This window comes from Vicugna pacos, chromosome 15, assembly GCF_048564905.1.
Source record: "Vicugna pacos chromosome 15, VicPac4, whole genome shotgun sequence".
Lineage (NCBI taxonomy): Eukaryota > Metazoa > Chordata > Mammalia > Artiodactyla > Camelidae > Vicugna > Vicugna pacos.
In genome coordinates, this window is record NC_133001.1 from 29700334 (window position 1) to 29718058 (window position 17725).

Genomic DNA, 17725 nt, shown 5'->3' on the forward strand with positions numbered 1-17725 from the left:
AAAGAGCGGGGAAGCTACCTTGAATGGGCTCTCATGGCCAAATCAGGGACCATTTGAGCATCAAAATTAATGAAAGTAAAAGATTATAACCCACTGAATAAAATAGGAAACCACAAGTTTATATTGATATAAATTTAAAAACTAATAAATGGAAAGTTTGATAAGGAACAGGCCATTTATACAGTTTCAAAATAACCTGCCTACAAATGCTTATTAATAACAAGAGGAGGAAAAATCATTGACTGTGGAGAAGCCTGGCAGGCACCCCTTTGATCAAGTGATTCAAGTTAACACCAATTCGGGACAAAGTGAAGTCATGTGCCACTGACAGGAGACAATGAGAAGAGTTCATCCCTTCTGTGATGCTCCTGCCAAAGGTGTGTGACCTGAATTTAATTGTGAAAATATATCAGACAAACCATCACACAGTAGCCCTGTGAGTTTTCTTAGCAAACTGAATTAGTCTGTGCCTCAGTTTCTTCATCTATAAAATAGGATACTGCCCACCACAAAGGACTGTTCTAACAAAATTGAATGATGTCATCCACATAAATAAGTGTTTTGCACTGTACCTGGTGCAGAGCAGTTGCTCAATAACTTTTTAATTGTACAGTTTGGCTTTGCGGGCCCATGACCCCACATGAAAAGAAGGGATGTCATCCTGCTGGTACGTTTTAGGTCATTTTCTGTGTTGAGAGTGGTTCAGCACAGTTTGGGAGCCCTAGAAGATGAGGCCAAATATTCTACTAGCTGTTATGTTATTGTACCTGCAAAGTCTAATGACTCAATTCATACCTAATTTTTTCCCATCTTGTATTAGCTGGCTATACAAATATACATCAAAAAGAAATAAATTAGCGACATTATAGGTAACCCCAAGTATGGTTTTCACGTTCCCAGTAATCGCGAGCTCCGGCCAATGATCAGAAATCCCCTTTGACTGTCTTTATTCTACTGCCATCCTGTGGCCGGCCTGTGCCACTGCAGCACTGTGGGCCAGATACAGCTGAGCTCTGTTCTCACTGTCCTTGTGCCAGGGAAGAGGCTCCTTGGGAGGAAGGGAGGGCAGTTGAAGGGCCTTCTCAAGACCCACACAGGCAGGTAGGGGTCTGGGTGTGAATCACCAGTCTTGACTTGATTTCTGTTTGATGAACCTTAGGGACACATAGTACAGGACCACAAAGCCACCACAGATGCCGATGATGATGAAGTAGATGGCGTAGAGTGGGTACGAGTCCAGGCCCATGGTGCTGAGGATCTGGGGACACAGGCGTCAGTGAGTTCAGTAAGAAGATGTTTGGATGGATGCTATCTACTTAGTATGCAAGGCCTTGGCTACTTACCATGTCTCCTGGGATAGAGATGGTGAAGTTGCCAGATGCCATGTGGTAAGCGTGCCCACCAAACTGGATCTGCATCAGCCCTTCAAAGCACCATCGGAGGAAGGACACCTTGGAAATCCACGCGGGCACTGGACACAGTGAGAGTCACATTACTCGCCCAGTCTAACCACCTGCTCCCCTGGAAACGCACCTGGAGAAAGGGCCATGGTGGCTCTGACCCAGGGGCAGCAAGTGCCCTGAGGGTCAGGGTCAGGGGAGGACAAAAAGGTGAAAGGGCAGAGGGGGAGCTGGGGACATAGACTGGGGCAGAAGGGCCAAGTGACTGCAGGGTCACCACATGATAACATCGGGGTCATCCCTGCTAAATCCAGAGAGTAATTTAATCAGACATCCCAGCACATGATCAGTCTCACAGAGCTGACGAACTGTGGAGACTCAGCAGCCCCAAACCAGAGATGACCATGTCTGTACCTTGACCCTGCGGAGGTTATCAGGGAGGTTAAGGGAGGAGGAGGAAGCAGTGGACCCTGCCCGGCTGGTCAGGAAAGGCCTGGAAGGTGGAGAATGGCTTTCCCATAGAGAAGGGACATGCAGGCTCACTCATGAGAGCGTGGAGTGTGCTGGGGGCTTCAGAAGAGCTGGGTGGAGGCAGCAGTGAATGAACCGCCTAGAAGCACTCAAACAAAGCAGCGGCTGGATTTACACCTTAGGAAGCTGATGCTTCATGGGTGAGGGTTGACGGGGACATGGAGCAAGCAGTGTCCCAGAGACCGAGGCAGTGACCCCGTATCAGCTGACAGGGGCGGGGGGAGGATGAGGCAAGAGGATGTTCAGAAAGACATGGGAGGCAACATCGGTTTGACTCATTGGTGATGTGGAGGGTGAGGGAGAGTCAAGGGTGGCCCCTGGGTGTCGGCCAGGGCATATGAGGTGCTCTTTGCCCTCCTCCCCAGAGACATTCCCTTGGCACATAGGACAGCCAGACAGGCCACTTGCTCTCAGAAGGGCCAGTCTTGAGTTGGCCCCTGAGTGACGAGCTCTCCTCTCCAGGGGAAAGTGGGCAGATCCAGCCACAGGTGACCTCAAAAAGCTTGAGCAGGCAAGGGGGCAAGCCTCACCTGTCCACAGGTTGTCCAAGCTGACCATGAAGCCCCCAGTGAGGTAGAAGGAGTTGTAGAGAGCGTTGCCGAAGAAGGAGGACATGTGGAAGGTGGGTAGCAGGGCGGCGGTGGCCAGGGCCATGGTCCTGCAGCAGAAGACCACCAGCCACACCAGCAGGAAGTGCAGCAGGAAGGGCTCCGGGCCCGGGCGCAGGTTGGCCAGCCAGTAGATGGGCATCCCGTAGATGAAGATATAGACACAGTGCTCGGGCAGCTCCCCCAAGATCTGCAAAGAACAGCCCTTGTGAGAACCTGGAGCCAACACCTTCATTTGCTATTGCTCTTTAAACGGTCAAAGGCAGCCTCCCCAAACGATGCCATCCTTCCCTCCTGGTGGAGATCGGGTTGCAGCAGGAGGGCCGGTGGGTACAGGGAGGTGGGACCCTTGAGCATGAACTTACTGCTGGTGTCCCCCTGCAGATGCCAAGTGTTCCTCCGGGGCAGTTCAGAGCAGTTTTCCCCAGGGTGGCACGTGGCCCAGTGAAAATGGCAGTGGGGTATCTGCTCTCCTAAGATCTGATTTCAAGTCCCCACCCTGCCTGCCCTGGTGAGCTGTGTGGCCTTGAGACAGCTGCATAACCTCTCTGGGCCTCCCTCCACTGCCTTCAAATGACGACAGTCACACCTGCCCAATCTGCTTCACAGGGACTAGTAGGGACGTGGTGACACTGGAGAGGTGAAGGACATGCGTTAGGTGAGTATATGAATTCCCACCTCTTTTTTGTAAGGTTTCTGGTGACCAGAAAAATGTCATTCCTGGTCCACAGTCCTGACCTTCTGGTAAACTTTAAAAAATATGGAGTCTCTGAAACTCCTCTTGGGAACGTGGCATCTGGAACCACACATGACGCGCGGCCCCGCAGTTCCACAAAATGCTTCCCTGGAAATTCTGTCCAGCGTGGAGCAGCTTTTCCCACCCCTCCGCCCACCCAGCATGGCCCCTCACTCTCCGGCCTGACCGGTCACCTTGGCGAAGAAATACGGCCCAGCCGTGTACAGCCCATCTTCCAGTTCATAGTAAAGCAGCGCCCTCTCCGAGTGACCTAAGAAGTGGAGAAAAGGAGAACAAAAATATTGCCTAAATACCCTATTTTTTTAAAAACCCCAGCAGTCTGAGATCCTAATTTAGACACTTGGATTCTGGGACTTGTGCACTGCTGTCAGTATTCCTTTTGCCAGGACAGGAATGCCTCAGACTCCTTGGTAATTGGTTCTCATTTGCATACTCATATTAATGTTCGAACTTCAAAAACCACCGTCATCTTTTATTTCACAGTCATGGTGAAATTATCCAGCAGACCCGGTTTCTCCAGGAGTGCAGAGGAACTCAGGCTGGCCGTGGACCAGCTCAGAGCACGGCAGCCGCTGCTCCCGGTGCGGGTCATGGAATGCAGGCCACACTCACACTTGGCGATGACGTCCAGGATCACGTTGAAGGGGACGAGAGCCCCGATCATGAACAGGAGGGCCGCTGTGTCTGCGAGGGAGAGCTTGATGGCCCCGTGGCCGTAATAGAGGAAGCCGATGATCAGGGACATCAGGCAGGCCTCTGCCCCATGGATGAGAAGGGTTGGCAGGTCTCGGAAGTCATTGGAAAGCTGACGTCTTAAAAAAACAGAAGAAAGAGGCACCAAGAGAACAACATGTACTAGTACCGTGACCCTGGCAATGTCATTTAATCTCTGTAAGCCTCATCTTTCTCCTTTGTAGAATGGGGAGAGCAGTACCCACCTCACAGGGTTACTGCGAGCACCAAAGAGAAAACTGATGAAAGCATCTTTCTCAGTAGCTACTCAACAAATGATTGTTACTTTTATCATCAGTGTATCAGCCTTGCAAATTTACTTAAAGAAGTTATCCTGGGCAAATAACCATGATCAGGAGCATAATGAGGTACGTACAAGGATGTCTGTGGTAGCACTACTTGTAATAGCAAAAGCCTGAAAATAATCTGGCCATCAAAATGGAACTATGGCTAGATTTGGAAACCTAGCCTGGAAGACCTAACCAGATGAGAGGTAGAGGCACTGTTCTAAGTCGTGGGGGAAGAAAGTTTACAGAACAACATGCAGAGTGTGATTCCCATTTATGTATTAAAATGTTTATGGGTGTGGAAACATCTTGGAAAGACTCACACCAAACACTGGAGTCTGGTTTTCTCTGGGGGCTCGTGTGTCAGGGAACCTTCTCTTTCCACTGGAGGGTCTCCTGTATGGTCTGAATTTTTCACAATGATCCTGGGTGATTTCCATGATCATCTGGCTAGTAAGGAAATTTTTACTTTTGTCCAAAGAATCAAAGTAACAAGAGTGTGCTGTATCATGTGAGGGCTGGTGCAGGTTTGTTTTGTTTTTTTCAAATGATGCTACCTCTTCAAATTCAAATTCCTCCTTCAAATTCACTTTAGGAGCAAAGGGCTAAACTTGATACAACAAAGACTTTCGGGGGTGGGGGGGATGATGAAATGGCAGACAATTACCGGATCAGTATGGCAAACTGCTGTAGGGGGCCAGGCAGCTTAGTGGGAGTCTGCAAGGGGCTGGTGTCCCTCGGGGAAGCCAGGCTGTCAGGAGACAAGAGGGTGTCATTGGGGCGTGGGGGCGACCACCTTCTGCAGGACACTCTCCACCCAGAGCCACCCGGCCTGCCTTACCTCTCCACACAGGTGTGCACCCCCTGCTCCCTCGACTCTGCTCTCCACAGAAAGTCATCGGAGCCATGCACTTTTTCTTGAAACAGGGCCGCAAGTGACTGAGCCTTCTCCTTGGTGGCCGCCTCCTGCTCTTTGCTTCGTCTGTCGATGCTGGTCAAGTCCACTGTAAGCAGAGGGTGTGGGGCCACTGGCGACCCGGTCCCTGCCTGGGCTCCCAGGCCAGGACTCAGTGCAAGCCCAGCCCATGATACTGGTCAGCCCTCAGAGACTCTAAGGCACACTCCCTACCCTCTGAGAGAGGACCCTGAAGCAATGGTCAGAGCAGAGAGGCAGAGAGACGCCCAGGGCTGGTCCCCCATATCTACAGACAGCTTGCCTCAGAGGAAGGGCCAGTGGATCAAGAAAGGGCAAAGGGCTCACAGGAGGCCCTGTGAGCATTAGCCCTGGTCCCACCCCCAGGCCCATTATGGGGACAGCTCCAGGACAGAGAAAGAGGCTTTGGACCCTTGGAGCCAAAGGCCATGGCATCATTATGTGCTGGCTCCAGCTCCGGCCATCCCAGATGCGCCTGCCCGTGGGGAGAAGGTGGGCTGGCCTGGGGGAGGCTGAGCAGTCTGGACTCCGGGCAACTCTGGTTCTCACTGTAGTCATTTGGCTTCCCAAGCAGCCTGCCCAAAAGGGAAGAATCTCTTGGCTGGAGGGTGTCATGGGATCCAGGCAAATGTAAATATAATTCTCCCTGCCCTGGAGGAGGGAGCTGGCCTGACCAGCAGGAGAACCAGGCTGGGCTTCACCACCTCCATGTTACCCAGTGGGAAGCACCTGATAGCCCCAGACCACAGCTTTCCTCTCATCTGAAATTCCAGAAAGGCACACCCACCAGTCACAGTCATAGGGCCTTCCTAAGCCTCTTGTCCCTCCATTCTTCCCTTGGGCAGGAGTTACCCCTACCTCTCTGCCTCTTCCCTCCTCCCATTTTCATGACACATCTCAAGGCAGGGTCAGGTCTAGCAGGGGCCTTGTAAACCATGATAGGTTGCCTCAGTGTGCAGGACTGTAGCTCTAAATGCCAGATTCCCTGGGATTGCTGAGGGCCTGCTGCCCCAGGGTTTGTGGGCAAGAATCTTCCCCACTAGAAAATAATATACAATAATGAAAAAGGAAAAAAAATTTTTTTTTTCCAGATCTTTTATGGCGACTTCTGTCAACTCCTCTCTAGGGTCACTGCATATTGCTGTCAATGGCCAGGCTGGCAGGTGCCCTCTGCCCCCTTATCTGGGGAGGGCCGGCCAGCCAGAGGATGACACACTGGCAGGAAGCCAAGCTGGCACCCAAGCACAGGGAGGGAGGGTGACCTCTAGGTGAGTTCACACTGTGAGTGAGTGCAGAGGGCGAGGGCTGGTGGACCAGAGAGAGTGGCCTGCCTCCTAGGGGAATAATGGAGGGTGGATGCCAGGAAGGCGTGGGCAGCAGGGCTGGGCACAAGAGGCTGGAGTCCCATTCCTGCACCATACTGTAAGGACTCTGGTCTTCTCATCTGTAAGGACAGAGATGACCTTGGCCTGGCAGGGCTGGGAGGGTCAAAGGGACACACTTTGGTGCTTGGCACCTGTGGCCATAGCGTCTGCCCTCCAGGAGATGGTTCTTGTCATCATGTTTATTGGGGAGAGTGTCCTGGGAGGAAGGCTGGGGCTCCAGGTGACCCATGGTTGGGACAAGCCACTGGCCCTGGTACAGCCGGGCAGCCTGTCCAGCACCACTGCATTCCTCAGCACTCAGGATTCAGCCACCTGCTTTTAGGGCAAGCATCTGAGGAGGCAACTGTCCCCAAGGAATGAAGAAAGTGGTTCACTTCCACTGAGGGCCATATACTGAGGCCTCGGGACCCCAAGCAGAAAGGCATCTCTGGTGCTGACAGAGCAATATTTGTATCTAGAGATTCATTGGCCAGGACCATCCAAAAGGCCCTGAGCTGGCTTGTGGCCTGGGCCCTCTCCACCGCCCAGTGCCTTTGGGCTGCCTGCCTCTGTGGGGGCACCCGGGCAAAGCATGAAGATTTCCCGGTGGCTTCCCAACTTCAAACATCCTAAGTTCCCTACAGAATCTGAATAAAAACCACAATTCCAGAAACGGATCAAAACTCGCTTGGATTATATCTCCTTGGGTTTGGAGCTCTCGTAAGATTCTTTTCTGTCATGCTCACAAGGGTGGTTATGTCAGAAGCTGCTTCCTTCAGGCCCCCTTTTCCAGCATTGGATGCTTGGCAAACTGAAACCTGTAATACACCCCCTGTGCCGCCCTGCCCCCACCCTCCATGCTTGGTCCTGCTCTCTTGATGCCTCTGAGAGTTTCTCTCCTGGCAAGGTTTGAGGTGTCGGGGAACCCGGTTCCAGGCCTCTGGTCTGGCTGGCTCACCATAGAAGTCGGCAGGGTTGCTGTATCGAGGACACGGATAGCCAGCTGCCGTGAAGTACTGGACCATGTGCTGGGCTGCCCCCAAGTAGATGGTGGTGCCAGACGTCATCAGGAGGACTAAATCAAACAGCCTGAAGATATCGGAGCGGGGCTGGTGGATGGAGATGAGCACCAGCCTGTTGCCTCTGGCCAACCTAGACAAGGTTTTCACCAGGTTGTGGGCCGTGAAGCTGTCGAGCCCAGAGGTGGGTTCATCCAGAATGAGGATTCCTTCCCGACAGAGAGAAGACTGGTTAAAGGGCAGGGCTCAGGCTGCACGGGACCCAGCCAGGCGGCCGAAGCAGGCCCCTCCCGCCTCACCGGGGTTCCACAGCAGCTGCACCGCGATGCTGACTCGGCGCCGCTCGCCGCCGGACACGCCCCGCACGTAGACGTTGCCCACGCGCGTGTCGGCGCACTGCCGCAGGCGCAGCTCCGCGATCACGCTGTCCACCTGCGGGGGGGGGGCGAGGGCCTTAGGGAGGCTGCGCGGGCCCGCGTGGGGCCAGGCAGGTGTGCCCCGCAGGGCAGAGGCGCCCGGCTCTGGAGCCCCAGCCTTCATTTCCCTGATGCCGTGTTTGTTCCCTGAGCCTTTCCCCGCATCCGGAGCAGCTCCCGTGTGCCGTGCGTAGCGCCAATGATTGGGAACGTGGCCATGCCCTGGCTCCCTGCCCACACGGAGAACCAGACAAGAAGTAAGCAAATACGCCTCACACAGTTGGCGCTGAGTTGGGGCGTTTTAAAGGAGGGCGGAAGGGCAGGGCTGAGCACATGATGAACTTTTTCGGATGGACAGGTGGTGAGCTGGGTTGCTCACATTTGACCAGCGGCTGGGCTCTGAGGCGGGGAGGTGGGGGTGGGGGGGATGGGGAGAGGAAGGATGTCTTGGCTTCTGGGGGTCAGCAACCTCGGTTAGTTACCCTTTTGTCACGCTGGGCCTGGGAGAATGTTCTGGGCAGGCGCAGCTGGGCCACAAAAGCCAGGGTCTCGCGGACGGTCAGGTTGGGGAGCAGCTGGTCGTGCTGGCGCACGTGGGCCACACACTTCCTCACTAGCTGCGGCGTGCTGGGCTGCCCGTTGATCCGGATTTGGCCTGACTTAATCTTGCCACCGTAGTCTCGCCCCGTGATCACGTCCAGCAAAGACGCTCTCCCACAGCCTGAGAAACCACCAGAGACATCCCTGAGAGCAGAGCTTTTTGTAGGAGCCAGCCTGGAAGCCACTGCTGCTGGGGCACTCTCCAGCCACTCTGGACTGCTCTGTCTTCCCTGATGTGACCAGCGCCTAGGGAAGGTGGCACAGCCCTCAGACCTGCATGGGGCAGCCAACCTGAGCATCCTTGTGGAGTTGGGACATTCAGGCCAGGTTGGCCCATGGCAGCATGACAGAAGAAGGCTGGCTTCCTGACTGTCACACAGCTACCTGTGCCTGGAGTGTATGTCCCCTCCCCCAAGCAAGGCTGGCATTAATTGCACTGTGAAGCTTCACTATTTGGGGCTGGCGAACATGCCAGCAGCATTTCAGCATTAAGTATTTGGCTCAGAAGCTGGCTTTGTGGGAAGGACTAATTTTGGACAATGAATAAGGTGTCTTTTAAAAATGCAAAACTGGAACCTATTTCCAGAAATAAGGGAGAAAATATAGAGAAGTAGTAGATGTGGAAATGACTTTAAAACGACAGCACAGTGTACACATGGGTTCTGGATTTCTCTGCACCCTCTATGCTCTTATATATTTTTTTATCAGTGGTACTTTTTACTGTCTCTTTAAAAAAAAGGATTCAGTTACACTCAAATTAACACCATCCACTTCTAAATGATATAGCAATTGTTACCGATTTGGGAAAGTAAGTGTCAGATTGGATTAGGTTTCCAAAAGCATTCGATGAGACTTTCTTTGACAGCTATTTAAACTGCAAATGAAAATAGGACTTAGGGTCTGAGAAGCCTTCTTGCAAAAGTGCTGGGAACAACTCAGTCTAAATCTCCCAGGTGGGGTTCTTTTTTCTTTTGTGTAAATTCCTTTTGAAGAGCAAAATTTCCAAGTGGTTTTTAAACAGGGAAAGCTCCAGTACACAAATGTAACAACTTTTCCTTGCCACAGACCCCTGCCTCCTGCAGGCAGCCCCAGGCCCCCAGTGCAAAATCAAAATTCAAGATGCCTCTCCAGTGGTCCTTCTGCTTGCCAACCAGAGGTTCTCGGGGTAAAGAGGGACCTGTACCCTGCCTCCTGGGTGCATCTCATTCAAGGTCCCTGAGAACTTTTGCACGAAATAGCCAGGAGAGAAACCAGAGGGGAGGACTCTGGCCCTGCTCCCTGCTCAGCCTAGGACATCATTTGAGCCAGGCTCTGGGAACTCAGGAGACTTTGCCAACATCTACAGTGACCACAGGATTCCCAGTCACGAAGCAGGAAGACCACATTGCCTAAACAAAACTTTGTAAGAGGTGTGGGTGGCTTTTCCAGAGGAAATTGCCAGGTATATGTGGGGAGATCCTCCATGAACCGGGAGAAAACACCCACATGCATTCAGGACCCTTATAAAAGGGCCAGAATCTTCAAATCAGTTGATTCATTCATTGGAAAACACCTTTGGCACTACTGCTGATTCTACAGAAGCTAAAATGCCTGGGGCTGTTTGAACTAATTCATTACTTTTATTGTCTTATTATAATTTTGGTGAGTGGAGTATAAATCGCAGGCAGTATAATCGATAAACCTTTCTAAGAAGTCATTTAAATAATACCAGCCAAGTAAGCTTGAAGCTAAATAACACTGAACCTAGGGCCGAGAGCTCTGGAGACACTCAGTGGGATTCCTGCTTGGCCTCTCCCAGCTTGACTTTCTTCAGCTGCAAATCGTAAATCGGGAATACAACCAGCTATAGGACTGTGTGGCCAAGATTAACTGTGATGGCTCTCAGCTTTGAAAGTGCCTGTTAAGGCCCACGTGTCCCCCAGATTCTCAGTTCCTGAAGAAAAAGCAGAAACAACAGGACAAGCCACCAGGTGTTACAAATGAAAATAAAATTGGCCTGTGAAGTTCCCACACTTATCTTGTTTAGATCAGAGTTGCAGGGGCAGGGCCAGAAATGGGCGAGACTTGGTTTGTGGGCATTGTTTCAAAGTGTATTTACACAGATCATCTCATTTGATCTTTGGTTAGACAGTGAACAGAATTTCTCCATCAGGATACTAAGAATTTGGAGCAGATGTTCAAAAAGTTGAGTAATCTTTTTGGAAATGATTAATTGAAAGGTATAAAGTGTTTCCTCTGACAGTTTGTAAGGGAGAAACGCCTTGATCTGTGTTTTAATAAAAAGAGACAACAAACCCCAAATGGAGTCATTTGTGCTAAGCCCCGCGTCGCCAAACTGAGACTTAATACCTAACTTAATTACAGTTTCAACCTCTCCCAGGAGTGGGATCTGAAACCAGTCAATAGAGTTGCCTGGTCAGCAGTGGTAGACCCCCTGCTGTCCCCCAAAGAAAGGTGACCTTGCCTAAAACCATCAGCCCTTTGCCAGAATACCTACCTTGTCCCACCTCCTTCTGCCTATAAAAACCTTTGATTTTGTACGGCTCTCCAGAGCTGCTTTCTGTCTGCTACATGGGATGCTGCCTAATGCATGAATCGCTGAATAAAGCCAGTAAGATCTTTAACTTTAATCAGCTGAATTTTTTTTAACATCTGAGAATCAGGAGACCAGAGTTCTCATTCTTGCTCTGCATTAAATGTATGTCCTTCGGCGACCCCTTCCTCTTTCCTAAACTTTAGTCCTCTCATCTGTCAAATGAAGGGGGTATAGTGTAGGGGCAGGAAGACACTAGATATACTGAGAACCAGCAAAATTGAAAACCCCGCTCTAAAGATGCTTCCAGGCTGATAAGGAGAAAGAAGGGTAGAATATAGTGAAGGAAACGAACTCTGTTCTCCAAACCACCTTTCAGCTCTGGTGTCCTACCTACACCGTTAAGTTTGGCCTAAGTGACTTTTTGAGGCACTTCAGGAATCTGGATCTTTGCAGATGGTTGAAGGTTGAGCTAAGACTTGGAGTATCTGAGAAGTGAGTTGCGGCTGGGAGCTGTGCCTACTGCGATCTGACCAAAACGGGGGTCTGACTGGGCGGGAACAATGAAGGAGTGCTCCTTGTGGTGGAAAAGTCCCCTAAAAAGAACACTCTATTCTGGAGCTTCCTGATGCTGGTGGAAAGACCTTACCTTGATACAGGTGTTAACAAAGGACCAAAGCTCTGGCCGCAGCTTCAAGAGGCACCCTCATCGTTCATAGTGGCAGCAACTACCCGAGAGCTAGTAAATGGAGGAGCCGAGGTTTGAACCCAGCTCTGTTGGGCCCCGACCTGTGCTCTGCTATGTTATTCTGCGAGCCAGCAAAGGATTCTCTAAGGAGCATCCATGTGTCTGAGGGGCCACCCTGCTTGCCAGGAGAGAGTACCCATTGCCCCACTATTTGCCGTCAGTGATACCTGAACTCCCTATGATGGCCAGCATCTGCCCACTCCTCACTTTGAAGCTCAGGTTCTGAATGCCTAGCTCACAAGAGTCCTTGTGAGATGTCCAGGGCATCCTGAAGTGAGCCAGCTGCTGAAACCAAGGCACCTGGGAGGCCATGTCCACCTGTGGAGAGACATCGAAAGGTTCCTCAGAGAGCTTCAGCAACCTCTGTTCAGCTCCCTGCAGGAGACATCCTCCAGCTAATACACAACAGATCTGAGGGGTGTCCCCCACCCAAGTTCTGTCCAACTTGGAGGTGGACACCGCCATGCTGAGAACCTGAAGCTGCCATTTCCAAACCTGAAGAGAAGGCTTGGGAAGCATGTGCAGTAGTGGAACAAAAATAAGAACACAACATGCAGCAAAACCATGTCTTCTCTTAATAGTAATTAGCTAATTTATCAAGTGCTTACTATGTGCAAGGCATTTGTTAATCTGTTTATACCCATTATCTCATTCAGTCCTCATTTACCATCCCAGGCCCCACCGTGTTCCATCTGGGCCACTTGGTCTCTGGCCCTGGAAGGACAGGGGAAATAGGGGTCTTTGAATCTGACCAGGGGTTTCCCAAGAACCTCTGAAAGGCCAGTGCACTCTGGATGTTCTATATACATATATATATATATACATATATATATGTAAAACTGATGAGATCTGGGTACAGTCTGTAGTTTGGTTAATAGTATTATACAGTGGTTAATTTTCTTAGTTTTGATAATTGTGCTATGGGTAAGCCAGATGTTAACATTAGGGAAGGGTGGACAAAGGGTATATGGGAAGTCAGCACTACTTTTGCAACTTTTTCAAAAGTTGAAAATTATTTCAAAATATAGTTAAAAATGAGTTTTAGAGCTTTTTTCCCCACAGGTCCACATGGCTGGCTTTATGTTTTAACAAAAGTCTCATTCTCTTTTTCATGCCAGCTACAGTACGTGTCGTTGAGGGAAGTCTCCATGGTGCTTGCACCCAGCACGTGAGGCATCATCGTGGCCTGGACTCTGTCCTGAGAGGCAGAGGCCCCCCAGCTGGGCCCGTACCTCCCTTCTACTTGGGGAATTGTTTGGCCTTCCCTGTCTGCTCCTCCCACCTGTACCCAGGTGTGCCTCTACCTGGTAGCTGAGATCTTGGACCTCCAAGGTGTTGGACTTGCCACTGTAGGTGAAGTACAGGCTGTTGTCAGTTTCAGAGGAGAACACACTGTCCTGGAGGCCCTGCGGGAGACGTGACAGGTGAGGGGCTCCTTTGGGAGAACGAGGACATAGGAGAAAATAGAGGGAGGAGACCTGAGAGGTGAGAGCAAGAGCTAGCATGAGTGAGACCCCGAATGGGATGGATTTGGGCAGGAGGAGCCCATTGGCTCTGAGAAAGTAGGAGCATCTGTGGGGTCTTGTCTCCTTTTCCCTGCAGAGAGGGTTTTGGGGCTTCCCTCCAGCGTAGCTCCTGGCCCCAGGGAAGCTGAATTACAGGCTGTTGGAACCTGAACACAAGAAGCCTATCATGGGTGAGACTGAGACCCTGGCCCGGAGGCTTTGTGAGCCTCTGTGCTTGGGGAAGACCTGAGGCTTTCTGTTCCCTGCATCTGGCTTAATATCTTCTGATGCATCAGAATCTGTTGGGAGATTTTAGAGGAAGTCGCTGTCATCACCCTCACTGTCACCATCATCCTCATCGTCATCATCATCATCCTCTTCATCTTGTTGCTGTGGTTGGAGTGCTGCTTTATTTGAATTCGCCTCAAACAAATCTGTGTCTCATGGTATCAAGTGATAACTAGGAATGATATTAACCATCTGCAGATCTGAATTCCTTCTGTTTTTCAGTTCAGTCCAGTCATTTAAATCACTGAGGCCCAAACAAGGAAGAACCTGCCTAGTCAGATTTCCATTTTTTAATGCATTCAATTTTCTTTTCATTGTAGTAGTGCAGGGGAAAGTATGCATGCATTCATTCACAAGTTCCTGTAGATTCCAATCTTCTTCCCTCGGAGCTGCCATTCCCCCACTGATGTGTTCCTTCAGTCAATCAAGCAAGCATCCAACGAACACTTATGGGGAGCCCACATCATGCTTTAGGCTTGGTGTTTGGTGGGATGGTGAAAAGATAGTCTTTGAGAAGCTTCGATTTTAGTGGACAAGACACGTGATGAGGATGTAGCAAGACAGGCTAGGCGTGGATCAAGCTGTATCTTCACTGTGTGCACAGTGTCCCCGTATGCTTTATGTGAAAACAACATGGCTTATGACTTAATGTGAAAACAACACCCAACAGTCTTTGTCAGAACATCCCTGCAATGGTGGAGGTAAGAGGCCCTTAGAAAGGATATTCAGGCCGATGGAAGTGGAGGGAAGTGAATACAGGTGATGGCCTGCTGCAGACCCATGGTGAGTAGCCCCCAGGGTTCTAGGAGAGAGTGGAAACAGCAGACCAGAGCTACTTACCTTGTTTAATGTTTGAACTAGTACAGTAGAGATCCTAAATTATACAGGAAAACGCAGGAAAGGTAAATGTCAAAGTTAGCAGAAGGGCCATCTTTGAGGTGTAGGAAGGCATACAAGGAGGAAGGGATGAAGGCCGGAAGAGGGAACAGGTGGGCTTCAAAACTGTTGGTGGATTGTGATGGGTACATGGGAGTTCACTATTCTTTAAACTACTTTGTCTGAAATATTTCAAAACATGTTTTCAAGTTGAGAGAGTGAGTCTGTGACTCTAGAGTTCTACTCTCATCTCGACCCCCGGCTGCCAGTGCCTCCAAAGGTAGGGGTGGAGGAGGTGAGAGGGTCTTGCCCTCAGAGGTGGAGAAGGAAGCTCCTGGGAAGGTCAAGGGCAGCTCCGGATTCTGGCAGGTCTGCCAGGCAGCCCTGACCCTCACTCACCACCTCCACCACCAGCATTTGCACTACCTAGTTTTCCAATTTTATTTTGTTAAACCATTGGAAATTCTGTCATTTGCTGAGAGACTTATTTGGGCTGACATGCATCCTGCTTGTTTGGTTTTTTTAAAAGTACCTGCAGGAGGAACATTAGTCAATTGGTATGAGATGTGAGTTAGCTCAAAAATTGCTTCTGCAAACAAACATCTGACCAGAGCTCCCCAGGTTGGATTTCAAGGTGGAGGGGCTACTGAGAAAAAGGGGCTCGACATTTTGGAGTCTGGAGCAGTATGTGGAGGTGACCTGACACCCAGGAGTTCCATTTTCCAGGCAGGAGCTTTGAGAAGACAGAGAGGTGTCAGAATGGGAAGACAGATGAAAGGAAGGAGAGGGTGCCTGCCCCCTGCTCTCAGGCTCCTCCTACCCCCTTCACCCTGGGCTAAGTAGGGAGGGCACAGGTCAGCCTAGGACCCCAGCCACCACCAAGGGACTGTGCCATCTGGAGCTGCACAGGCAGCTCAACTTTCGGAAGAAGAGATTTCATGGCTGAGTGTGGGACCTCCTCTGTTCCACTTTGAAATATTTTCCTTGGCTCCCAGAAAGGATTTGTTAGACTCTTCCTGAGGTTTTGACAAACTCTCTGTAGTTTTCAAATACTTAAATATCTATTCGGCTGACGTCTTAATCAGCATGACTGTCAGAACATCACTTGAATTTCTGACAGGTGACACCCGAAAAAGCAAAAGCAGGTTTATTTGTAGGCAACCAGCTGAGCTCCTGCTGGGCTACATTGTAATTTCTCCTTGTATTAACTTCTGATCAAATGCCTGCGTCAGAAGCACAGAGTAGAAGGGAGCTCAGGGAGCACAGGGCCCAAGACCCTTGTTCTAAGACAAGGAGCCTGGGCCCAGGAGGAGGGGTGACGTGCTGAGGGCTCTGCACTGAGACCTGGGCCCCTCTGGTCCGGCTCCTGCCCGTGCACTGAGGAGTCTGTGGGCCGAGGGCACTTGCCACTCCAGGTGCCCATGACCACAGAATTCCCTGTGCGGATGACTCTGAGCCCACTCCCAGGGCCTGCGTGAACCTCATCCCAGGCCCATCCTGGGCACCCCAGGCCAGAGGGGCATTTGTCTGTGGAGGGTGCGGATGGAATGTGGGTGGGCAGGATGGGGCGACCCTGTAGGGGTGTGGGAGGTCATGTGTGGCACTGGATGTGGGCAGAGAAGGAGGGTAGACTGTGGCTTGAGGTGGAAGCCACAAGTGCAGAATTCCTTTTACACTTGGCCTTCTATGCTGTGGAGAAGTTATGTCAAGGTAAGATAGAAACTTTAACAGCTCATAACTTGACTGCAAACTTTTAAATATCTAGACCTAGTCTATGTAGCCCTCAGCCTCTTGTTCCAGGCGCCATAAATATTAGAGGCAGACAGTCTCGTGGCACCTTCAGTAACAGGACTGGAGGAAAGGAAATTGGAATCAGCAGGGCCTGCACACGTTCCTGGATGTCAGATTCGGGCAGTTCTTTGCATCCCAGGCTGTGGGGGCTGAATTGTCAGACCTTCCAGGCAGAAAGTGTCCCCAGAGCCACCAGTGGCTATATCCTGTTCAGGCCATGAATCATTTCCCAGCGGGGACTGGTCCCCGGGGTATTCCCAGGGCAGAGCTGGGCATCTGCTGTGGCTGCAGGGCTGATGAGGAATGGTGGGTTCTTGGCTCGGCTGAAGTCTGGTCCTGGCAACTCGAGGTCAGTCCAGGTAGCCAGGTGTGAAGTCCTCAGCGCTCCGTGGCTTTCTCTCCCCACGGCTCGCGCTCCACCCACGGCCAGCAGAGACAGAACAGACGGTGGCAGGAGGCAGGGGTGGAGGGTGGGGACCGGCTTTCTCTCTCTTCGGATTCCGCCTCTTGCTCAAATCCTGCCCACCCCTGATCTCAGTCAAAGGCTGTTTTTCAGGTAAACATTTCTCCTGTACAGTGAGTACAGAAGCCCTGGACCCCAGCCTCTTGGCCCCCTGGCTGTCATCTATCCCTCCAGCTCCCTCTGGGATCTTAAGATCGCCTGCTGTAGCCACACTGGGAGCACAAGTTCTGAGGCTCCCACAGAAGTCCTCTACCATCTTGTGTCATCAGTTTGCTGTCACTGAGACTCTGACTTGACAGTCCCATGGACCAAGCAGGCACCACAGTGTCCCTGGTATGTGTGAGCATGTTTCTGTGATGGAGCCTCATTTGGAAAAAAAGGCTGGATCAGCCCCAGTCACAAACAAGAACATCCTTTCCCTGTTGGAGCACAGCTCAGGGCAGGAAGTGACCTCAGAGGCCCCCAACCAACCCCCTCGACCCCTGAGCCCGCCACCTGCAGCCCTTTGGTGCCCGGGAAGCAGAGTCCTGCTCATGGTCCTGGTGGTGAGTTAGGACAGAAAGTTCCCGAGGGAGCAAAGAAAGGTCCGATTTGCCCCCATCCACCAGGACTGAGTGACTCCCCATCACTCACCAAGTCATCCTGGGGAGCGGCCTTGTTCTCCAGCCCTCTCTCCTTTGGGGCCTCCCCGGCCATGGGGCCCAGCAGTGTCTGCGCCCTGTTGCTGCAGCTTCCTTTGGATTTAGCTGCTGCCTGCCAGCACCAGTGTTCTGTTCCCCAGGGCTGGGCAACCTCTGGTCCGTCTCCCAGCATTCCTCTCTGGCAGACCCTCCTACAAACACGGGATCTGAGATAACACACACACTCTGGCTA

General features: G+C 51.3%; 2 protein-coding genes across 2 annotated transcripts in view; one reads left to right on the forward strand and one right to left on the reverse strand.

The window, feature by feature from the left end:
* Positions 1–582: 582 nt before the first annotated feature.
* On the reverse strand, positions 583–17549 carry ABCG8 (ATP binding cassette subfamily G member 8). Its single transcript, XM_072938329.1, has 13 exons — positions 17486–17549; positions 13234–13335; positions 12097–12247; positions 8531–8769; positions 7932–8064; positions 7572–7841; positions 5157–5319; positions 4983–5066; positions 3909–4108; positions 3470–3546; positions 2462–2729; positions 1344–1471; positions 583–1258 (listed from the first exon to the last, which is right to left on the reverse strand). Exons 1-13 carry the CDS (start codon positions 17546–17548, stop codon positions 1121–1123), a joined length of 2016 nt encoding a protein of 671 aa, XP_072794430.1. The 5' UTR covers position 17549; the 3' UTR covers positions 583–1120.
* Positions 17547–17725, forward strand: part of ABCG5 (ATP binding cassette subfamily G member 5) — a 28643-nt gene continuing 28464 nt past the window's right edge. Inside the window, exon 1 of the mRNA XM_072938288.1 lies at positions 17547–17649. Coding sequence (XP_072794389.1) covers positions 17547–17649 — 103 coding nt within the window. The remainder of the gene's footprint in view (positions 17650–17725) is intronic.